The sequence below is a fragment of the Hyperolius riggenbachi genome, chromosome 2 (assembly GCF_040937935.1).
Source record: "Hyperolius riggenbachi isolate aHypRig1 chromosome 2, aHypRig1.pri, whole genome shotgun sequence".
Lineage (NCBI taxonomy): Eukaryota > Metazoa > Chordata > Amphibia > Anura > Hyperoliidae > Hyperolius > Hyperolius riggenbachi.
In genome coordinates, this window is record NC_090647.1 from 535,544,935 (window position 1) to 535,570,151 (window position 25,217).

The following is a 25,217-nucleotide window of genomic DNA, read 5'->3' on the forward strand; positions in this document are numbered from 1 at the left end:
GAGAGGGTAAATTATTATTCTTCCTATCATTTGCGTACCAGCAGTCTCTGGCCCCTTAAGGACCAGAGACCGCTGGTACCAGAAAACGGATCACCGCACATACCCGTTGCTCTCGCTGGTCACGACGCTCTTCCATCGCCGCAGGCCCCTCTCTCTGCCGTCTCTATGATGTCAGCCGGTCAGGAGTAGTGTTGTCCGGATCATGAACGATTCGGATCTTTGATCCGAATCTCTTTTGTGAGTCGAATCATCCGAATCATCAAAATGAGTGATTCGGATCGCAAAAGGGGCGGGGCCAGGAGTGACACGCCCCCTCTCAGCGGGCAGCGGCGTGGAAGCAGAGCAGAGATGGATCGCTGAGTTGGAGGGGAGTTTGCAGGGACAGGTAGATGAGAGAGAGGGGACTTGGTGCCACTGCCAGATGTGTAGAGCACACGTACTGGCTATAACCTGCTGCTCATTACAGGCTGTCTTTCCAATTTGTTCACTGTGCACAACTACAGAACACTTTTGGCTCAGCACAACTCAGTAACTTTGCAAGCACTGTGATTGCTGTGCAATATGATCCTCATGCACTGCTCTATACAGCTGCACTTCACTTCTGGGAATGCTTTGGGGAATGGAAGCTGGGAGTATACAGATAAACTTATAGGTGAAATACATGTAAAGCATAATAATTGCAGCATGTGGGTATTGTGTGCACATCTCTGCTCTCTGCTCGTCCCTCCTCCCTTCTCTGTCCACTCCCTGCCCTCTGTCCATCTTCTCCCCTTCTCTGTGTGTCCACCCCCCCCCCCCCCCCTTCCCCTTCTCCTGCCCTGCTAGTCATTTCACCCCCCGAATGCTTCCCTTGTAAAATGATCCAAGATTCGGATCAAAGATCCGGATCTTTTCAATGATCCGATTCGAATCATCCGGATCATTGAAAAGATCCGAACTTCGCATCTCTAGTCAGGAGCCGCTTTCATTTGCTCCTGATGCCAGGGCCGGGCCGAGGCATAGGCTGGAGAGGCTCCAGCCTCAGGGCGCAGTGTAGGAGGGGCGCAGAATTCATTCAGCTGTCATTCCTAATTGTGTTTGAAGCAGAAAGAAATAATAAAAGGGGATACACGGCAGTGACTGCAAGCCAGATAACTAGATATTAAGGTGTTGGGGAGGTTGTGGGCCCTGTGGCCCTCTTAGTCTAATAGCAATCAGTGTGTGACAGCTGGGGTGGGAGGGATGGAGGGGCGCACTTTGGTGTCTCAGCCTTGGGTGCTGGAGGACCTTGTCCCGGCTCTGCCTGATGCTGTCTATTTATGTAAGCCAATATGATTGGCTCACAGTGATCACATGGTCAGGAGTCAATGAAAGCGGCTCCTGACTGACTCACAAAGCTCTACTGTCTTATAGACGGCAGGGCTAGTGAACTGCAGAGGGTGCAGAGCAGCAAGATTGGTGGTAATGGGTAAGGAGAAATCTATGTCCTGTCAGAGCCGCGCAGCCACCTGCAGGACGTAGATTTCCACCAACGCAGTCCGGAACTGGTTAATGATTATATTTCTTTATATAGTTTTGATGTTTTTCTAAGCACTTTATAGAGTGCATTCAACAATTCACAAATTCTGAGTATTTCAGTCTAATCCCTACCTGAGTCATAGTCTGGTGTCGCTACTGTAGTCTAAAGGTGGCCACACACCATACAATTCAAAGATCCAATTTTTCACCAATTAGATGATTTCGATTGGTTGTCCTGAAAAATCGAGAGCTCTACTTTGTTTTCGATCGATAAATCCGATCAAATTTCCTATTTTTTCGATTTATGGAGATTGAATATGTTGGAAATTTCAGACCAACTTTATCAAGACTTGTATGGTGTGTGATGATTGTCAATTACTTGATGTACAGTTCCAATCAATTCATGATTGGGAAAGAATTGAAATTAGGTGTGTGGTACATTGGTCAGATTTTAGAATTGTTACAATCAGTCAGAAAAATTGATTGCTATTCTTGAATTGAGCAGATGTTTAAAACTTGATATGGTGTGTCGCTACCTTTAGGCCAACACTGGGGGAAATGTAAATTACTTAAAGGGGAACTGAAGTAAGAGGTATACGGAGGCTGCCATATTTATTTCCTTTTAATCAATACCAGTTGCCTGGCAGCCCTGCTGGTCTATTTCTCTGCAGTAGTATCTGAATAACACCAGAAACAAGCATGCAGCTAGTCTTGTCAGATCTGACTTTAAAGTCTGAAACACCTGATCTGCTGCATGCTTGTTCAGGGGCTATGGCTAATAGTATTAGAGGCAGAGGATCAGCAGGGCTGCCAGGCAACTGGTATTGCTTAAAAGGAAATAAACATGGCAGCCTCCATATACCTCTCTCTTCAGTTCCCCTTTAACATACTAAATGCTTTTGTGTGTGAAAAAAACGCAGCCAAATTTTTATTTTATTTATTATTTATTTATTTATTTTTGTGTGGGAAACATGTATGTACTGTTGTCCACAACAACCATTTCTAAAATCTTAGATTATGATATGACAGGTATATGCACCCAATTATGCAGCATGCACCCCACAAACAGTGCTATTAAGCAGAGTGACTTCTCAAATAACATAATTAGGCAGACCGTACCCCTCCCCACAAAACATAACGACGCATGCCTCCCTCCCTCCCAAAACAGTATAATTAGGCAGTGACCCCCCCCCCCCAGAACAACATAAGGCAAGGCGACCCCCACCAAAACAACATAATTAAGCAGCATATTCTCTCCAATCAATATACTGTAATTAGGCTGCGTGTTCCCCCAAACAACGTAATTAAACAATGGTGCTCCCCATTATAAAATAGTAATTAGACAGTAATGTTTCCCCAAACTAGTGTCTTAATAAATTAGATGGGGGGGAGGGTGAACTGCTTAATATTGGGGCCACAGCTACTACCTAAACTGGGAGGGGCACAATTTGTGGGGGTTGAAGGCACACTTTGGAATCTCTGCCTTTAGTGCTTGAGAACCTTGTCCAGGCCTTGAGTTTTATCTTACTCTGCGAATGGCATAGCCACTGCAGCCATGTTGGCAGCCTAGGTTATGTGTAGGCAGTGTGTTCTGGGAGGATTCCAGAGCAGATTCCCCAGCCTGCGGTCCTGCTGCAGTGGGCTTATCTGGCAGTGCCTGGAGCTATTAAACCACAGGGTGTGGTGGATGGACAAGAGAGGCTGATGGGATCTCTACATTCATCAGACAATGCCCAGGATGTAATACCTGCAGGCAAAAAGCATGATCAAAGAGCACTAAAGACCTCAGAGGTTCATTTTACCTCTAGTGTTGGCAAACCAACTTGTGTCTATCTATTTACACAGCTGGACCTGTCAAGAACTTATGAGTGCTGTGAAGACCACCTGGACGGAATGTGATAATCGCCATGTGTGCCCTTTATGCTGGGGACAGAGAGCGATGGTCTACAGTTATTATTTAGAAATTATATAGCACTGACATCTTCTGCAGCACATTACAGAGTAAATAGTCATGTCACTGACTGTCCTTAGTGGAGCTCACAATCTAATCCCTACCATAGTCATAGTCTAATGTCCTACCATAGTATTATTATGTATTTATATAGAACTGACATCTTCTGCAGCACATTACAGAGTACATAGTCATGTCACTGACTGTCCTCAGTGGAGCTCACAATCTAATCCCTACCATAGTCATAGTCTAATGTCCTACCATAATATTATTATGTATTTATATAGCACTATCTACTTTGCAGAGTACATAGTCATGTCACTGGCTGTCCTCAGAGGAGCTCACAGTCTAATCCCTACCATAGTCATAGTCTAATGTCCTACCAGATTATTATTATGTATTTATATAGCACCACTGACATCTTCTGAAGCGTTTTACAAAGTATATAGTCACATCAGAGACTGTCCTCAGAAGAGCTTACTACTATCTACTCCCTACCATAGTCCTAGGGTGCAAACACACATCCAATTTCGATGGCAAGGCTAATTCTCTACCATATTATTATTGTTATCTTTTTATATAGCACAGAGATCTTCCGCATTGCTTTACAGAGTACATAGTCATGTCACTAACTGTCCTCAGAGGAGCTCACAATCTAATCCCTCCGTCTGTCATAATCTGATGGAGAGGTGTTGCTAAATGCTGAAGGTACATCTGGCTATCTAACCTGGGGAGGGGGGCTTCCCAATACTAGGGGTTCACCAGGATATCTTGTCTGAAGAGGGTAGACAGATAGGTAAACGTAAAGAGAAACTCAGACCAAGAATTTAACTTTATCCCAATCAGTAGCTGATACCCCCTTTTACATGAAAAATCTATTCCTTTTCACAAACAGACCATCAGGGGGCGCTGTATGACTGATATTGTGGTGAAACCCCTCCCACAAGAAGCTCTGAGTACCAAGGTACTTCTGGCAGTTTCCTGTCTGTGAACCCTGTTGCATTGTGGGAAATAGCTGTTTACAGCTGTTTCCAACTGCCAAAACAGCAAGCAGCAGCTACATCACTTGCCAGCAGTAAAAATGTCACCATGGGATAAATGTCAAAATATAAATCAGGGATTTAAAAGCTTTTACAATGAGCAAACACTGACTAAATCATTTATACATAATTATTGTAAAAATGAAGCCCTTTTTTTATTACATTATTTTACACTGGAGTTCCTCTTTAAATAACCCCTGTGCTGAAATGAGAACAGGGGGAGCGAGCTGGATAAAATGAGTCCTCCATATGTAGAGGATGTGTTGGGTGGTGGAAGTCGGTGCTGCTTCGTGTGGTCCACTTGCAGTGGCAGAGAAATCTATAAAGGACATGGGGTAGGGGGAAAAACACAAAAAGAGCGCTCTTTTCTCCTACCCCATGTCCTTTATAGATTATCTGAGGAGGGGAAGTAGAGGAACTTCAGCCTAAACAAACATACTGTCATTAAGTTACATTAGTTATGTTAATTAAAATAGATAGGTAATATAATTGCTTACCCACCCTGTTTTAAAAGAACAGGCAAAGGTCTGTGATTTCATGAGGGCAGCCATATTTTTGGTTGAAAGGAGGTGACAGGGAGCATGAGACACAGTTCCAACTGTCCTGTGTGCTGATCAACCTTCCCAGTTGCTAGGCAACGTGAATAACAACATAGGAAATCCCATCATGCTTTGCACAGCATCAGGAAAAAAAAGCCCAGGCACTTTTCTTTGATGGGTGGAGCTTAGCTAAAAATGCAGCTAAAAATGATGCTTGGCTAAGAAAAACAAAGTTCTGATGCTGTGAAACTGTTAAAGAAACACCAAGCCTTTTCAGTTCTGCTGAGTAGATTTTTAGTCCAGAGTTTCACTTTAATACTGGGGGTACATCGTATTATTATTATTTAGTATTTATATAGCGCCAACATCTGTACAGAATATATTGGCTTGTCACTTAACTGTACCTCAGAGGGCTCCCCACCATAGTCATTTGTCTAGTGTAGTGTATGTATCATAGTCTAGTGCCAATTTAGGGGGAAGCCAATTAACTTACCTTTATGTGTTTGGGATGTGGGAGGAAACCAGAGCCCCCAGAGGAAACCCACACAGACACGGGGAGAACATTCAAACTCCGTGCAGATAGTGCCTTGGCTGGGATTCAAACCAGGGACTCCGTGCTGCAAGGCAAGAGTGCAGACCACTACACCACCATGCTGTCCCACACACAGCTTTTGTACATTGCTTATTATGATATTTTCTGCCCAATATATAGGGCTCAATATATATATATATATATATATATATATATATATATATATATATATATATATATATATATATATATATATATATATATATATATATATATATATATATATATTGCATAGTCTCTCCTCATTGGGCAGTACAAACTAGGCACTAGGACACTCCAGCCAATCAGAAACGAGCGGAAACTACCTGGCCCCAGGTACCAAAGATCTTCTGCCCAGCAACCTGCACCTGTCACAGAAACCAGAAAAACCAGCAGCAGTATCTCTCACTGAATAACTGGAAAAACATGACCGCACAACCTATGTCGTTTTATCAACTTACACTTAAAGGAGAACTGTAGTGAGAGGTATATGGAGGCTGCTGCATTTATTTCATTTTAAGCAATACCAGTTGCTTGGCAGCCCTGCTGGTCTATTTGGCTGAAGAAGTGTCTGAATCACACCAGAAACAAGCATGCAGCTAATCTTGTCATATCTGTCAAAATTGTCAGGAACATCTAATGTGCTGCACGCTTGTTCAGGGCCTATGGCTGAAAGTATTAGAGGCAGAGGATTAGCAAGATAGCCAGGCAACTAGTATTGCTTAACCTCCCTGGCGGTAAGCCCGAGCTGAGCTCGGGCTATGCCGCCGGGAGGCACCGCTCAGGCCCCGCTGGGCCGATTTGCATAATTTTTTTTTTGTAGCTGCGTGTAACCTCCGATCGCCGCCGCTGCCCGCCGATCCGCCGCTATACCCGTCGCCGCAGCCGCCCCCCCCCCCCCCCCCAGACCCCGTGCGCTGCCTGGCCAATCAGTGCCAGGCAGCGCCGTGGGGTGGATCGGATTCCCCTTTGACGTCACGACGTCGATGACGTCGGTGACGTCATCCCGCCCCGTCACCATGGCGACGGGGGAAGCCCTCCAAGAGATCCCGTTCTTTGAACGGGATCTCTTGATCTCCGTTCGCCGGCGGCGATCGGAGGGGCTGGGGGGATGCCGCTCAGAAGCGGCTATCATGTAGCGAGACATTGTCTCGCTACATGAAAAAAATAAAATAAAAATTAAAAATAAGGTATTTGCTGCCCCCTGGCGGATTTTAACAAACCGCCAGGGAGGTTAAAATGAAAATAAATATGGCAGCCTCCTTTTCCCTCTCACTACAGTTCCTCTTTAATAAATGTTATTTAAAGGAGGTCCCCGGCATTGACATGGGGACACAGCGCAGTAACGTTATGCCCCAGTCATTACAGGTGAAATGTATTGAGATGGTTTAGGACCGGTCAGGGTACCTGAAGCAATTGCATAGTACTTGCTGGGACTCTTTACACATCCTGTCTATTTGTGAGTGTAATTCTATATCTATGGGTGTCAGCTAAGCTGATAATTGAACTCTTTTGTCAGGCTGCAATTCCAGTGTTGTTTTTTTCTCTACCTTCTGTCTAAATACCTCAGGCATTTTTTTTTTTCAAACACAAGTTGCCTAACTGGATTATTTTGTCCCTCCCCCTCCTGCCCCCTCCCTTTCTCACACACTTTTTTTGGCAGATACATCTCTGTATTTCAATGAAACAAAGTACATGCCAGTTATATCCTCCAGCTGACCGGCCGTGGTTTTAGAGAAAGGATGTGACATCAATGCTGCTTTTTATGTTTGGGAACAGCTGCTTTTCTCTCCTGGACTTGGGACTGATGGAGGGTTTCCCTATTCCGCACAATCTCAGGTTACACAGGTAGGAGATAGCTCCACACAAGTCTGAGATCTGCAGCATCCTGCAAGACTGCGAGGTTCCCCATTGGCTTAATACGTCACCTGTGTATCTAGGCATCGCCACTCTCTGAGGAATCTGCACTCTGTAGGTGTCACAAAGACCTTGCTTTCCGACGACGATGGATGCTGGTGGAGCCAACGGGAGTACTGATGGCCCTCAGGGCGTGAGAAGCCAATCTATGTCATCGGTCACCTATGCCTCAAATCCCTTCATGAGCGGTGAGTTTTATATTTTGTTTGGTAAAGTCGTGGGATGTAAACAGTCCACAACATACAGCAATCTGATAAAGAGATCTTTAAAGAGTCTAAAGCAGCGCTGGGCAAACTACGGCCCATGGGCTGGACCGGCCCGTATACGCTGTACATCCGGCCCGCCGATAGGTGGCCGGTTTCCAGGGCCGGGTTAGGGCAGAGACGAAGGAGGCTCCAGCCTCAGGGCACAGTGTAGGACAGGGCGTACAATTCACTCAGCTATCATTCAACTTTTGTATTTAAAGCAAAGAGAAATAAGAAAAGGGGATATATGGCAGTGACTGCAAGCCAGACAACTAGAGATTGAGGTGTTGGGGGTGGGGGTGCCTCTTAGTCTAATAGCAATCAGTGTGTGACTGCTGGGGTGGGAGGGATGGAGGGGCGCACTCTGGTTTCTCAGCCTTGGGGGCTGGAGGACCTTGTCCTGGCTCTGCCGGTTTCCTCTCCTTCCCCCCTTCCTCCCTACAGAGTCGTGATTGGGCAGCAATCAGGGAACTTAAAACTCACCAGCTCCGAGTCCAGCATTGTCTTCATGGCAACAGGGCATCACATGACTCGCCGCCAGTGTATTACATGCTGGCAATGTCCTGACGATGAGTCATGTGATGCCCTGTTGCCATGGAGATTACACTGAACTCGGCGCTGGTGAGTTTTAAGTTCCCCCGCTTTCCGCCCGCCCGCAACTCTGCAGGGGCGTGGAATTAAGGAATGCAGACCACGGTCCGCAGCGTGCGGTCCGGTCCCTGAAAAGTTTGCCCAGCCCTGGCCTAAGGCCTCGAACGCACATAGGAAGCATGTCGCCAGATTGGGATAAGCACTAGATCCCTCAGGTGACAGTTTAGGGAAGAGACTGTACAGATGCATTGCTAGCCTCCAAGCTGACGATGTGTTCTGTTGCTATGCGGTCGGAGGAGGGCCGACAGATAGGCACACCTGGTGAGTCTTGTGGTGGGCGGAGAGAGTGGAAAGAACAATGCCTTTGGCCGAATCAATCCACCAGGCTGATTGCTGACCTATCTACTGAGAGGGATCAGTGACAGCTGCACATAGGGGCAACAAAATAGCCCCTGCAACCCCCCTCCCCCCCCCCCTGTGTGTATGTGGGGAGAGGTAGGGGGACCCTGTCTGTGGCAAGTGCAGAGTGGAATGGAGTGTCAAACACTACCTTCATCTAGCGGCAGACATGTCCTCCTCACTCCTCTCTACTTCACTCATACTCCTCTCTGCTCTCATCTTTGCAAATCACCGGATGTAAGGCACAATAAAGTGCAATGGGAGGTTTCAGGGGGACCCAGCCAGAGGAGTCTTGCAGGGGGCCCACCTAGGTCAAGTTATGTCCCTGGCTGTACACATGCTACATTCTTGGCAGACGCTGCCATTATCAGCCGCATTGACCAAGTGTACAAGCCTTAAAGCAACATGCGCCCGGGACAACCAACCTGATAATTTCAGTGACAGTTTAGCCATTATCATTGTACAAGGAAAGCCTGTTCCAAGAGCGTAACTAGAGGGGAGCGGCGCCTACAATCGCATTGGGGCCAAGAGCTGTGGGGGGGGGGGCAACTACTGACCTCCCCTTCCTCCGATAAAGGGGACTATATTTCAGATCAGATGTTTTTGTGGCTACACTTGTGTGTGAAGATCATGATTGGCTACACTTGTTTTATGACCCTAGTGAGATAGGCCAGCAAGGCAATATAGGGCACCAAGGGAAGGGGTGTGAACATTGGGGTCACCCCATCAAAGATTCGCTGGGGGGCTCCATGAATTGTAGTTATGCCACTAACCTGTTCTGTTCTCTGAAGTGGGTAGGACAGGTAGAACAAGTAGGAGGTGCTAAGAAAGGGGAACTACAATAGCATTGGCCGTGGATTCTCCAGCTTGGCCAATTGCTGACGCGGGGGAGGCACCTGAGGTCAAGGGATATATATGCACTCTATGCTCACACCTGAAACAACAAAAAAAGTGTATACAACTTTCTCGAAAACTATGTATCACATCATGGGCTCGATTCACTAAAGGGTGCTAAGTGTTAGCACGGCAGTGAAAAGCCACTTTGCACGTGCAAACTACTTAACACCAAAGTTTTCAAGTGCAAACTACTTAGCACCCAAGTTTGCACGTGCAAAGCCTTAACACTCGAGTTAGCACATGCAAAGCCTTTACACTAAGTAGTTTGCACGTGCTAACTACTTAGCACCCTAGTTTGCACATGCAAACTACTTAGCACCCTAGTTTGCACATGCAAAGCTTTTAGGCGTGATAACTGAGTTATCACGCTTTTGTGAATCAAGCCCTATGTCTTCACGGCAATCGTTCTAAAACTGTCACCTGAAAGCATAACTAAAGATCATGAAGGTAACAACAATTCAAAGTTTAGGGGGGTCCTTAATTACTTGAACTATGTGACTCATGGCTCTGAACCGGCTGAGCCAGGCAGCACAACCAGCAAACTGACCTCACCTATACTATCTGTATAGAAATGCACATGTAATGCTTATGTAATGGATGCAGGACTGAGATACACTACTCTATGTTCACTGAGAGAGAGTTCAGCAGGATTCTGCAGCTCTTATCTCTATCAGTATGTCTGACACACCAAGTAACAGAGGAACTTCTGAGGCTCTGATGCTGTGACTTCTGCATGTGCAGCTGATAGAGAAGTTCACAACCATCAGACGGGTGGGTGACGCTATCTCAGTCTGGCAGATCGGCCTTGGCCAACACACCAGTTTTGTGAAGTGAAATCAGTGTAGTGTTTTATTCTTTTCACAGTAAATCATAGAACAGTAGTGTAAATACAGAACCACGAGCCCCAGTGCACATTTGACACTGTAGCCCCCCCCCCCCCCCCCCCCTGAATGATTTTATATAGGGGTCCCCCCAGGGTCGTAACAATAGACCCTGCAAGGGATGCAGCTGCAGGGAGGCCCATGGGGGGAGTAGTTTCTTTTCCTCGTCTTGAGAGACTGACAAGTAAGGGCACGGAGGAAAAAAACTTTCTGCTCTCTGCACAACTGTTCTAATGACTGCCTCTGCTCAGCCACTGATAAGGAATCATACAAAGTTCTTGCACACAAAGATTTGTAGACAGTCCCTATTCAGTGTGCAGCAGAGTCTTGTGTACAGCGCCCAGCCTCCAACCTCTCTACCCCTCCCCAAGTGCTCTGTACTGTAGTGATGCTGGAGGAGTCTGCAGAGCCAGTTCTGCTCCATCAGAGATGGACAGAGTGAGTGTAATAAGCTGAGGCTGGGAGCACACTCAGTTTTCTGTATACATTTTCTGCACACCACGTGTTTCTGTATGTGTGAAAGCATGCATGTTTTCACAGAAGCTAATGTAATTGATAGAGAAAATGTGTGCAGTGCTTCACTGCTGTTATCTGCATGGGGAAAACACATTCAAGTGTGCACTAGCCAATTGAATAACAATGGTTCTCATTGGTTCTCATTTCACCTGTGCAGAAAAGGGGAGGGGTCCCCATCCATAGTCTCGCAGGGGGGCCCAGTGATTTCTAGTTATGCTCCCTCCCCTTCCCCCCAGCACTGCACATCCAGTACAGAATGCCGATGGAAGGCTGGTAACTATCCAACCCCGCCATTGCCACATGACACTGAACCTTTGCTCACTCTACTGACTGCCCATAAAATGGAGAATTCTGTTTAAGATTGGCTTATTGACATTCAAATCCTTGCACAATCTGGGCCCTGGATACCTGAAGGACTTGTTGAAATTGCATCAGGAAGGGAGGACCACTAGACACCAGGGAACTGTATAGGGGAAGGAGAGAGGACCACTAGACACCAGGGAACTCTATAGAGGAGGGAGGTAGCCACTAGACACCAGGGAACTCTATAGAGGAGGGAGATAGCTCCACCCACAACATGCCATGGCCACGCCCACTTTTTGCAGCATCACGCTGTGCATGCCGTTTTCTTCAGTGTCGGAGCCATGCACATTTTTCGCCGCAGCGCACTTCGCGCACGGACACGGCTAGTGGGTGGGCACAGCAACCAGTGGGTGGGCCCAGGGAGGGGGGCCCAGGCCTGATGATGTGTGAGGGGTCCCAAAATTTCTGATGGCGTCCCTGGGGCTGGGCTACCCCCTGTGTTCCCCTCCGTTCTGTCAGTCTGTCCCGTTGCAAGCATCACTATAGAGCACTTCCTCCTTCTGGCTTGAAGGAGGAAGTGCGCCATAGCGAGGCTTGCAACACGTCCAATAGGACGCTTACAAGCTCGTTGAAGTGCTGGGCGGAAAGCGGCATTATGGGTAATTAACCCCGCCGCATCTAGCCGCTCAGCTGTGGCAATTAAAGCTCATTTGAATCACGAGTTACCACCGTGGTTACTCATAAATAATCTGTGATGAGCAGCCCTGATTAGATGTAAATTTGGTTGATGGAGATCTTCTGTCTTACATACACCCAGTAAAGTGTTATTGTGTGACACAAGGCAGAAGCAGTATTCTGGTGAATGGTTCACCTCCCTGTTATCCAGCAGCTCACTTGTAATAACACATCTTGTGCTGAGCTGTTTGGTTTCTGCATTGCTGGCTGTTCTCTGTGGTTGAAGTATAAGCCGGTGTGACAGCTGGTCCACTCAGCAGAACGAGAGGCACAACTTAGTCTCACGGCAGCGGCCCAGTCTATCTTCCTGTTTATTTACTTTACTCATTTGTATATCGCTGGCTATTTTTCACATCACTTCACAGAAAACATTGAGGCTGGTTTCACACTGTAAATTGGCGCAGGCAATGCAGTGTACAGGGGTAGTACGCCAACCATGATCTCTATAGATAGGAAAAAGAACCGAGAGCCCAATCTAGTGTAGTATGTTCAACAATGTGGCAAATGTATTTGAATGAGATTATACTCACGAGTGTGGGTCACCACGCAGGCGACCACTGTAAAGGCGGGTGGGGAGAATTATTACCTGACCCCACTCAGGTTTAAAAAGTCGCTCTCTATAGACAGGAAAAATTGGGGATACACCCCTCCACCAAGGGTGGACAAGATATGTATAACAATGAAAAATAGAGGCGCCAAATCAGAATAAAATGGGTTAAAAACCGTCTAAAAAGAGGGGGTGGGTGGAGCCGCTCCCCTCGGTAAATGACCAGGCCAAATCCAGCCGTAAGTGTTGCAGGAAATATTTATTCACAAAACAATTTGTCTCCAAATATAGTCCCCATATAATATAGCACTATATTTGGAGACAAATTGTTTTGTGAATAAATATTTCCTGCAACACTTACGGCTGGATTTGGCCTGGTCATTTACCGAGGGGAGCGGCTCCACCCACCCCCTCTTTTTAGACGGTTTTTAACCCATTTTATTCTGATTTGGCGCCTCTATTTTTCATTGTTATACATGACCTCTATAGAGGTTATTGGGTCACTACATCACCCTATAGTGTAGCATCCTTCCTTCAGAGCCTGAGGAAAAGCCAGAGGGAGGAGCCTGGCCTGCTCAGGTGATCACCAGCTAAATTAAAAATGTCACACAAGCCAAAATGTCAACGGAGGCAAAACAGGCTCATTTCGCAGTTTTGAATTGTGATATTTCCATACTAAAAATAGACTAAAATGTTACAACAGGATGATGGATTCACACACATCTGGTCTTAATCATAGCTCACCTGAAATCACCTTGCTTCCCACTCTTGACAGATATATTTAGTTTGGGAAATCTCCAGTGACTTGGTGAAAATAAACATTTCCTAAAGCTCTAGTTTTTGTAACCTTTTTTATACGTAAGTCAGTAAATCTGCAATAAATTGCAATACATAAAGTTTTGCGCATTGCACATCTGTACTTCATGCAATCTCAGTATTTTGAAAGCAACTGTTTGGTTTCTTCCTGGCTCCATCCAAATGCTCCTTACTGCCAGTACTGTAGAGTGGGAGGACTTAACCCACACAAAGCAGATCACCTGACCCAGCCCACCTTCTCCTGCTGCTTCAAGAAATAGAGGCTAGTTACACTGGGGTGTTGTGTTGCACATCTTGTAAAAGCAGGATTGCAGTGCAATGGAGGGGAAAAGTCACACTGAATGTATAAAAAGAATGCTTCACAGCAACTGATAACGCACTGCATGCTTCGTGTTAAGCTTGGTTCCCACCATTCGGTCAATTTTCTGCACCTCCGCTAAACGCAGGAAGTGGATCCTATCTGCTTCCACTTGTAAAAAATGTTGCAGCAAACGGAATGCAGAATCCGAGCCGGCTGTATTTTTCTGGAACCTAGTGCAAAACGATGTGTACACGGATTCACTTGAAGCTTAAAGAGAAACCGTGACCAAGAATAGAACTTCATCCCAATCAGTAGCTGATACCCCCTTTCCCCCATGAGAAATCCTTTCCTTTTCACAAACGGATCATCAGGGGCTCTGTATGGCTGATATTGTGGTGAAACCACTCCCACAGGAAACTGTGAGGACCATGGTCCTGGCTGTTTCCTGTCTGTGAACCTCCTTGCATTGTGGGAAATAACAGCTGTTTACAGCTGTTTCAAGCTGCCAAAAAAGCAAGCAGCATCTCATTCCACTGACATCACCTACCAGCAGTAAAGATGTCACCATGTAATAAATGTCAGAATGTAAATCAGGGAGAGGAAAGATTTTACAATGGGCAAACACTGACTAAAACATGTATACATAATTATTGTAAAAATGAAGCACTTTTTATTACATTATTTTCACTGGAGTTCCTAGACCGCACAGTGTCTATTCTCACCAGGCTGGTCTGTCTGCTTCTATTGCCGCCACAAAAATACTCACGTGTCCCCCGATTTGGCCACTGCTGACTCCTGGTCCCGGTAAACAGATCGCTGCCAGGCAGAAGCACAGGAGGATACTCAATGGGTTGCAAATGACCAATGGGAATCCTCACCAACAGGGAGGATTCTCATTGGTTCATGGTGGACCAAGGAAAATCCTTCCTATTGCTAGTGAGAATTGGTCTATTGTAATCCTATGGGTAGCCCTATGTTCCTGCCGGCCTCCGGTCTATGAGGTTCGGGAACAAGTCAGCAGTGTCGGGGTACACTTGAATACATCGGTTAATAAACATGATGATTGATGAGAGCGGAGCAGGCAGACAGACAGAGCGATGGAGTGGAAATGAAACGCAGGGGCGTAGCAATAGTGGTTGCAGAGGTAGCCACCGCATCGGGGCCCTTGGGCCAGAGGGGCCCTGAAGGACCCTCTCTTAACTCCAGTATTAGCTCTCTATTGGTCCTGTGCTCAAAATAATCACTTCTATAGATACTTTGAATAGTAGTAACCATTAACAAGCTGTTCCCCATCCCCTTCTTGCACCTCTGACACTGTGGTTGCCATTGGCAGGTTTTGGTGCGCCGTATCAATTGCTATGTATAGAGTGCTTGGGGGCCCCCATTGTAAAACTTGCATCGGAGCCCACAACTCCTTAGCTACGCCACTGATGAAACAGATGGGTCAGACGTGAGACGGAGCACAGTGGATGCGCTTACTGTGACGTTTTGCATCCGCTCTAATGGGAACCGAGCCTTACTCTGCATACTCTTATGTGTATGTCAGTAAACCTGCATTAGAGTGGACCTGACCTTTTGCACAGGACAGAAGGAAAACAGAGAGAAGTGCACCATGTGTGTATTTAGAGAATTTAGATTGTCTAATTGCCCCTCATCTGTGACTAATCACCAGTGTAATTTGATCTCTCAGCTGTGTCAGCTGAAAACTCTATTTTGTGGTTCTGTTAAAGTGGTCCTGAACTTCCTCTCTGCTCTAAAAGATACACAACAGCATAATATCTTTTAAAGAAAATAATTTATTTGTTACAGCTGATACAAATCCTGCAATAAATCTGCAGTGTGTCTACTTCCTGCTTTCATGGAAGCAGACATAGGGTTAAAATCCTGTGTTTACAAATTAGCTGCTCTGTGGAGGCAGCCAGCTGACACATCTGAGTGATAAAATTACAGTGGTGATTAGTCACAGGTGAGGGGGAATTAGACAGGCTAAACTATCTAAATACATACAGACTGCATTTCTCTCTGTTTTCCTTCTGTCCTGTGCAAGAGTTCAGGTCACCTTTAAACCAGCTGTTCCTGAGATGATGCTGTAACATTCTGTCTCATGGATATGGAACAATAATGTTATATTTTATGCTGACATCAATCCTAGGCAGGGGGTGATGGGAGAACAATGTGTTTGTCTGTGGGCCTGGGATTGTGCGCTTAGCACAGCGAGGGGAGGGAGTTTGCACTCGCACACAGGAGCCGTTTGGCCAGCGCACACTGTGTACAGGACATTCAGGCCAGGACACCTCAGGGACAGCAAACATTCAGCAGCTTCCGCAGGGGGTCATCCAGCAGGAAGTCCCCTGTCCCCCCGCACAGCAGGCTGTGGCAGCGCAGAGCAGCTACTCCCCCCAGAGATGCAGAACTTTGGACTCTGTTCTGGTGTCATCCAGGCTTTTCATTAACTTCAATTATGGACAGGCTCCCGGGTCACTGGAAAAACAAATTCCAAAATAAATGATCTGTCCTCAGCGGGATTACTGAGAAGTTACACGAAGCAGGGAAAACGCAGACCGAACAGCGGAAAAAAATCCACGTCTGTCGTCATATCCAAGTACACATAAATGGTGGCTGCTCATGACTTTCTGCAGTTTAATTATTTTTCTAAAAAATAGATATATTTCAGTTTGCAGCACTTCCAAAACTGACAGTAAGCTGTGATTAGTGTCTCACTGCAACCATGGAAACTGTGCCCTGTAACCTCTCTTTGGAGTACCGTTGCCATGAGACTGTCCAGAAATGTTCCACCTAGCTGCAGTTGTAATGAGCGGCACAGGATAAAAGCCTTTGTCACCTTTAAAGTGGACCTGAACTCTTGCACAGGACAGAAGGAAAATAGAGAGAAATATGCCCTATGTGTATTTAGAGAGTTTAGCCTGTCTAATTCCCCCTCATCTGTGACGAATAACAACTGGAATATGACCCCTTAGGTGTGTCAGCTGAGAGAGCTCATTTGTAAACACAGGGTGTTAACGCTATGTCTTCTTCCATGCAGGGCCGGTTCTAGTAACAGTGGGGCCCCAGGGCAGAATAAATCCAGGGGCATCCAATAGACCAAAAAGCGGCATTAGGGGCCCTTTTTTGCAACAAATTTCCCTCCTGGGCCCCTGATCCAGCTGCTGACCCAGATTGGCACAGATGAGACGCTGCTCTACAAAAGACTCTGCCGAGTCCCCAGGGAGCAATAGTTATGATGGGGGGGGGGGGAGACACCTTGGGGGGCCCCTAAAGGCTCTGGGGCCCTGGGGCAATTGCCCCCTTTGCCTCTATGGTAGCGCCGTCCCTGCTTCCATGAAAGCAGGAATTAGACAAACTGCAAATTTGTTGCAGGACTTGTATCAGCTGTAACAAAGACATTTTTTTTTAAGTGTACCAGAGCCGATGCTCGGGTACACCAAATCAGATAATTACCTAAAGAGAGGGACACCTCAGGATCCTATTAAGGCTTCCCTCTCTATTTTAATGTCCCCCATTACTGAGTGTGGCCACTCGGAAGATTAGTGACAAGGCATTGTCGCTAATCAGATCGCACGCAGCTCCTCTTCCTGATTCTTGGCCGTCCAATACTCAATCGAGCTTGCCCATGCATGTGCAGTGAGCCGGACTAGCCACAGGCTCCATGCTACTGCACATGAGTGGGCGGGCTCACGCGGCTACAGGGAGGCAGTGAATAAGGAAGTGGAGCTGTGTGGCCCTAATGTGGAGGAGGGGCCACGCTCTGCAACGGGGGGCTGCCGACAAGGGAGGGAAGCTTTAATAGGAACCTGAGGCTTCCCTCTCTTCAAGGTAATCGATATCAGGTTCACTTTAAAGGCTATTATGCTGTTGCTTATCTTTTAGAGCTGAGATGAAGTTCTGAGTTTAGGTCCGCTTTATGTTCTTGACTAATCCGCAGACTACCCTCTTTATGGTAGAGCTGTTAAAATGCCTACTTCTGTACTAATGCTCACGTTAATCGTGTACCACGGATCACGCTAATAGCGTAACCTGCGTTACACTGCTGGCAGTAGCTATTATTATTATAGATTTATAAAGCGCCGACATATTCCGTGGCGCTGTACAAAGTAACAATCAAACATGCGGTACATAATAATTCAGACAATGGTGTACACCAATACAGGTAGTTCCCGGTTAACGAACAGTGTTCTTAAAGAGACTCCGTAACAAAAATTGCATCCTGTTTTTTATCATCCTACAAGTTCAAAAAGCTATTCTAATGTGTTCTGGCTTACTGCAGCACGTTCTACTATCACTGTCTCTGTAATAAATCAATGTATCTTTCCCCTGTCAGACTTGTCAGCCTGTGTCTGGAAGGCTGCCAAGTTCTTCAGTGTTGTGGTTCTGCTATGAACACTGGCCCCTCTATGCACACTGCCTGTGTGTTATTTAGGATTAGAGCAGCTTCTCTCTTCTCTCTTATCTTTTACAAGCTGGATAAATCGTCCTCTGAGCTGCCTGGGCTTTCACATACTGAGGGCTCGTTCCCACTATCGCGAATCCGCATGCGTCCAACGCATGCGGATTCGCACATGTAATGTGAGTGGATGGGGCTGTTTCCACTCCTGCGGTGGCGTTGTGCGTTTTTTGTTGCGGAGAAAAAACGCACAAAAGAGGCAACGATTTCGCCTGCGTCGGGAATCCGTGCGAATCGCCGCTAATGTATTTAATAGTAAAAACGCATGCGGTTTTTACATGCGTTTTTACCCGCGATTCGCGTGCGATTTCGCACCTTTTCCAATGTTATTTTGCCCTGGCAGTGTCATGGTTAATTTCGCATGGCACCCTGCCATGCGAAATCGCACGCGAAATCGCGGGTAAAAACGCATGCAGAAACGCATCCGCATGCGTTTTTACAAGCGTCGGAATGCCGGCGAATCGAATCGCAACAGTGGAAACAAGCCCTGAAGAATTACAGACAAGGGCAAAGCTGTTTGGAGGAAGAAACGAGCAGTCTGAAACTTCAGTGCATGAGAACAGGGGGAAAGAAACACACAAATGATCTCTTGAGATTCAAAAGGAAGGCTGTATACAGCCTGCTTGTGTATGGATGTATTTTCTATGTGTGGACATATTGTACATCAACCTACTTCCTGTTTTGGTGGTCATTTTGTTTGTTTATGAACAAACTTTTTAAAACTGTTTTTAACCACTTTTAATGCGGCGAGGAGCGGCGAAATTGTGTCAGAGGGTAATAGGAGATGTCCCCTAACGCACTGGTATGTTTACTTTTGTGCGATTTTAACAATACAGATTCTCTTTAGGTCAGAACACTGTGCCATCTCTGTCCCCTGCACCTCCTCTGTTCCCTCCTGGGCCTCCAGTGTCCCCCTCTGTGTCACCTCTGCCCCCTGTACCTGCTTGTATAAGTTTAAAAGCCATTTTTTCTTTGAATTTTTTTAAAATCGATTTTCTCAAAAATTTCAATTCCAAGTCCAATTTGAAAAATTTTTTTTGACTTGTTCCCACAGAATCACAGAATCCATGCCGTTCGTATCGGCGGGTCGCTCGTAAGTCGGTCGTTAATAAGTCGGGGACTACGTGTATACAAGATACAGAATCGATCCAAAAATACAGAATTGATATTGACAGTGACAAAAGTAACACAATCAATAAAATGTACAATGATTTCCAGGACACAAAAGGGGGAGAGAGCCCTTCCCTTGCGAGCTTACAATCTAAAAGCAAGAGGGGGACACAAGAGGTGGGGTGATATACAATAAACAGCATAGTAGGAAGGGTGTTATTGCGTTCCCCGCCTCTCTGCTCCCTGATTGGTCGTGGCCATTTTTTTTAAACAAAATTAAACTTTAAAAAAACATAACAGGTGCAACAGGGAGTGGCGGTAAGCGACTCTACTTGATCCGGAAAGCCCCCCGAATCATAAAATATATATTTTTTAATAGTAATTGACCAGCTTGGGCTCCCTTTAAGCTTGCCATAGATGTTAGCATGTATTTTCCTGAAAAAGGCAGTTTAACCACTTCACATCCAGACCTTGTTTTCCCCCTTATGGACCAGAACAGTTTTTACATTTTAGCTATGTCCCTATTTAATTAGCAATAACTTTATCCCTATTTATGACACCTAAATGAAATATTTATATTGTTGTTGTTTTTTTAAGAAAAACTAGACTGTCGTATGGCATTTTTTCCCTTAAACTTTGTTCTCTATGCATTTAATGGGGAAAAAGAGGGAAAAAATAGAAAAAAACACATTTTTCAGTTTTACCAATTCCAGTTTAAAAATAAAAAGGGCTACTGTAGATAAAAAAACCACAAATTTTGTTTGGCTTTTTCTAATGTTTATCGCAAAACTTAGATTATGTTCCTGTCACAATTTATGTTGAAGATATTTGATTTTGAAATAATGCTACAGGGTGCATTTTTCACTATGATTTTAGAAAATAAAAGTATTTTTAATAGTAAAAATCAATCTTATTAGTTCAGGGAACATATATTCCCTTTCACCAGTTAGTGCTGCATCAGATAGTGCCAGAGGTGTGCACAGGAGCAAGCCCAATTGCGCACAGCTGTGCTTCAGCTACAAGACTTATATCTACGACCTTGTGGCTTGGGTAAAGTCACAGAGAATGTAGATATACTGTAGTGGTGGATAAAGTGGTTGAAGAGCAGACATAACACTGTATTTTTCCCCCATTTAGACTTTGCGTCAGACTGGTCCGTATTACACGAAGCAGCCGTACACGGGCGCCTGGGAGCTTTAAGCAAGCTAATCACACAGGTAATTGCAGCGAATCATATTGTAATGTATTAATCATAAAGATATGACTAATAGTAGTGTATCTGGTTTCCTTCTAGGATCTAAAGCAGCAAAGTTCTACAGAGACACAAATAATGACATTTGTATTGTTTCCACTGCTGATTATGTTTTGTATGTTTTTTTTACTCCATAGGGACATAATGTAAACTTGATAACAGCCGATCAGGTAACGCCCCTGCATGAAGCCTGCCTCGGGGGTCATCCTAGCTGTGTCACCTTCCTGCTGAAACAAGGAGCTCAGGTATGGATAATATACATGTTACATTTAAAGCATGTCAAACGCCCCTCGGAGCCATCAGATTTGGCCCTCAGGTGGTTTCCTCACTCTGCATTATGTTTGGCCCACTCTAGACCACCAGGGAAGCTATATTGGAGGATAAGCCCTGTAGATCACCAGGGAAGCCATATGGGAAGGGGGACAGCTCTAGATACGAGGGAACTGTATAGGAGGGGGAAGGGGGCCACTACACACTAGGGAACTGTATAGGGGAAGGAGAGGGCCACTAAACACCAGGAGTATACAGTACTAGAGGGGAAAAAACACAAAGACAACGGGAGCCCAAATGGTGCAATATGTCTCAATAAATAGGTGTTCAAAAAAACGTCTGAAAAAGGGGTACTCACAAAAGTGGGTTGCACGCGGGGCAACCGACCGCTTCAAGCAAGTGGAGTGTTTAAACCTGACTCCACTCTGGTATACCAGCAATCCTGGGTCTGGTCGCTCTCTTGGCAAAAAGATCCTGCGTACCTTGATTACCACAGGTGGTAGGATCCCACCTTGGTTCAGGTGCGTAAGGTTCCCCACCCAGGCAAGTGGGGGGGATATGGCACAGAAGTGGTAAATAGGCGCCCAATTTCTATAAAATACTCTAAAATCAATAAAATAACAAAAATGAGGTGGCTTACCTCACAGACGACTACTCACTTTGATAAGGAAGTTTAATTGGAGATTTAGCACAGGCAACGCATTTCGTGGGACCAAGCCCACATCCTCAGGCCAAATAAAGTGCCATCGTGGTCTAACAACCGCATTTGGGGCGCCTCTCAGCTTAAGAGTCAAGAATCTAGCCTTGGAAATGACACTTTCTCTGCAGCTGAAACATTTGTGTAAGGCCCCGTTCACACTTGCGGTTGTCTGCCAAACGGACCGGATGACCTGACCGGATCCGGATCGGATCCGTACGGTTCTGATCCGGATCCGATCCGGATCCGGTCAGGTTGCATCAGGTGTTCATCAGGATGCGATCCGGATCCGTTTGGCAAAAGTTACGTAAAAAACAAAAAAAATGTTGGGGTCTGGGAGGTCAGCAGAAGGGGGACCTGTGGAATCAGGCCCTCCGCTGTTTAGCACTCACCTCCACCTCCAACATGCTGCCAACATCTCCAGCTCGTGCTGCTCCACTCCAAAATGCTTGCCCATGTGTCCCCGATCCAATATCGCCGCAACAATCCTCATAGGAAGTGGGGTAGAACATCCGGATTTTTAGCCAGTGTGTTGTGCGCTATCCGGTTCTCATTGATTTGTATTGGCCGGATGGTGCAGTCCGGCTCCGCCCCGGATACGGCTGCCGGAGGAGCCGGACCAAAAAATAGCGCATGTTGGAACGGACGCCGGAGTCCGGATCCGGTCCGGCTCCGGTCCGGACGAAACGGACGCATGTGAACGGTGGCATAGACTTACATTGCTATGCCGTGCGTCCGTTTCGTCCGTTCCGCATGCGGTGCGGCTCCGGCACGGCGATTCCGGATAACCACCGCTAATGTGAACCGGGCCTAAATCTTGCTGATAAGTAATTTGGGTTGTAAAACTCTCTGTGACTGAGAAAACCACATCCGAGTGCAGGCAATAGATTAGAAGTTTAATAGTTCAAGATTTGTCTGTATGGGAGAGGAATAACATTAGGATAACTACTCAAATGAACCTGAGACAATCATAAGCTTAAGGCCCCTATTTTTTGAAAAGCAAACACAAGAAGTCAGCACTAGAGAGCCTTATTTCCTGTTTGGCTGACAGCCAGAAGGGGGATTACCGTGTATTAATGCGGGAATCCTTGAAGGCTATTTTTAACATTGTGGTGCGGTGCGATGATCCGATCGCACCGCTACCGCTGGTTTACAGTGTAAAACCAGCCTCAAGGTCCTGTATATTTTAGCTTTTATACGCAAAATAAAACTGTGGGATTCCAGGAAAGTCCTGTTTATGACTAGGACTATAGATGTAATTATGTATGTGATCAGTTTATTCTCAATTCATGTTTGCTTTAAAGGATACCTTAACGATAAATATTTTTCAAAAAGGACGCCAAATGTGTGTGTGTGGAGTTGTACAGATGCTTACCGCACCTCCTGTGCCCCGGCGTCTCAGCAGATTCAATCGGAATTTAAAGGGGAACTGAAGAGAGAGGTATATGGAGGCTGCCATATTTATTTCCTTTTAATCAATATCAGTTGCCTGGCAGCCCTGCTGATCCTCTGCCTCTAATACTACTAGCTATAGCCCCTGAACAAGCATGCAGCAGATCAGGTGTTTAAGACTTTAAAGTCAGATCTGATAAGACTAGCTGCATGCATGTTTCTGGTGTTATTCAGATACTACTGCAGAGAAATAGACCAGCAGGGCTGCCAGGCAACTGGTACTGAATAAAATGAAATAAATATGGCAGCCTCTGTATACCCCTTACTTCAGTTCCCCTTTAAAGATAAAAATTGATACACGTATGCATAGCTCCCCACTGTCCCTTTTTTGGAGGGACAGTCCCTCTTTGGGAACCCTGTCCCTCTGTCCCTCTTTCCTCCGCATTTGTCCCTCTTTCAGGACTTTGTCCCTCTTTCTGTGTACATATATATATTTCTATACTAAAAATGTTTTTGATTGACTCTAAACTTTATTGCATCCTTTAAATTGATATATCACTCATTTTAAAATTAAGGAAAATGAACCAGGATAGAAAGGACCAGTGTGGTTTGAATTATAAAACAACATATTTTTCTTATGAAATCTTTATGGTATGCGTGACTGTGTGATGGGGCATGGCCAGGGGAGTGGCAGGGGAGTGGCTTAAGTGTTCCTCTTTCTCATCTCAAAAAGTTGGGAGGTATGGCTATGGCTACCTTTAGGGAACAGTGTAATGCCTGATCTGCAGCAGTCTCTATCAGTCTAGAGACTGTGTATTATGGGGCTGTTATGTGCCTCAGGCCAAGGCTCAGAGAGCACTCTCATCCAGCAGCACTGCATCATGGGAGGCTCACATTACAGCTTTTTTATGGCAGAGAGGGGGGGCTATTCTGAACTCTAAATGCACAAATATATATATATAATGATGTTATATCCAGTAAATTTAAAGCTAAGCATTGGAAGAAAAATCCCTCTCAGCTTCCTGGTGATGGTAATTACTCTGTTAAAGTGTTTGATGAATTCTCTAGAGTGTAATTTGCCTCTGTCTCCGGGCTTCTTTCTCTGCAGGTCAATATTCCTGATATCGACTGGAAAACGCCGATATTTAATGCGTGTGTCAGTGGCAGCGCTTCCTGTGTGAATCTACTCCTAGAGCACGGAGCCAGTCCGCAGGCGGCGTGTGACGTGGCGTCGCCCATACACGAGGCGTGTAAAAGAGGTAACTGCTCCTGCACTTCCTTCCTTAAAGAGAAACCGTGACCAAGAATTAATCTTCATCCAATCTGTAGCTGATACCCCCTTTCCCATGAGAAATCTTTTCCTTTTCAGAAACGGATCATCAGAGGGCTCTGTATGGCTGATATTGTGGTGAAACCCCTCCCACAGTGTGATGTCAGGCCCATGGTCCTGACAGTTTCCTGTCTGTGAACCTCATTGCATTGTGGGAAATAACAGCTGATTACAGCTGGGTCCAACTGCCAAAAAAAAGCAAGCAGCATCTCCTTCCAGTGACATCACCTGCCAGCAGTAAAAATTTCGCCATGTGATAAATGTCAGAATGCAAATCAGGGAGAGGAAAGATTTTACAATGGGTAACCACTGACTAAATCATTTATACAAAATTATTTAAAAAATGAAGCACTTGTTTTATTACATTATTTTCACTGGAGTTCCTCTTTAAAGTGGGACTAAATTCAGAAATTCCTCTCTGCTCAAAAAGATTAGCTCCATTAAAAGTTATGAAAATTCTAAAAAGAAAAACTGAAGTTTTACTTGGTTTCACTTTTGGAGATGACACTGCAAGGGTTAAGCCTCAGTGTTGCCTTGTTTCTGACATTACTGTCAGATCTGACAAGATTAGCTGCATGCTTGTTTCTGGTGTTATTCAGACACTACTGCAGCCAAGTAGTTCAGCAGGACTGCCAGGCAGTTGGTATTGTTTGAAAGGAAACAAATATGGCAGCCTCCATAGTCTTCTCACTTCAGTAGTCCTTTAAGAATATATTAACCTCTAAGCGACCACGGCACGCCAGCCCCAGGACCGCCTAACGCAGATCGGCGTAAAGTCCTGGGGCGGGTTTTGCAGGAGATCGCGCGCATCTCCGCTTGGATGACCAAGCTCTGCTCCGCCATCAGTCGCCCATCGGCAATCGCTGCTAGGAGACTGTTAGACAGCGAAACCGCCGTCTATTTACTGTGTACAGTGCTGCGATTTAGGGCAGCGCTGTACTGGGGACAGCCGTGCCAC

General features: G+C 45.7%; 1 protein-coding gene across 3 annotated transcripts in view; it reads left to right on the forward strand.

The window, feature by feature from the left end:
* The window catches only part of LOC137547280 (ankyrin repeat and SOCS box protein 9-like), a 49,015-nt gene that overhangs the window by 385 nt on the left and 23,413 nt on the right, over positions 1-25,217 (forward strand). Inside the window, exons 1-6 of one of the 3 annotated variants that reach the window (XM_068270702.1) lie at positions 1-6; positions 7,262-7,446; positions 7,539-7,703; positions 20,456-20,535; positions 20,708-20,815; positions 24,038-24,188. The exon at positions 1-6 is cut by the window's left edge and continues 61 nt beyond it. In XM_068270702.1, the coding sequence (XP_068126803.1) occupies positions 7,604-7,703; positions 20,456-20,535; positions 20,708-20,815; positions 24,038-24,188 (439 nt within the window). In that variant the 5' untranslated portion in view covers positions 1-6; positions 7,262-7,446; positions 7,539-7,603. Of the gene's footprint in view, positions 7-7,261; positions 7,704-20,455; positions 20,536-20,707; positions 20,816-24,037; positions 24,189-25,217 lie in introns of all 3 variants that reach the window. The other 2 variants (XR_011026547.1, XM_068270701.1) reach the window with 2 other exon arrangements.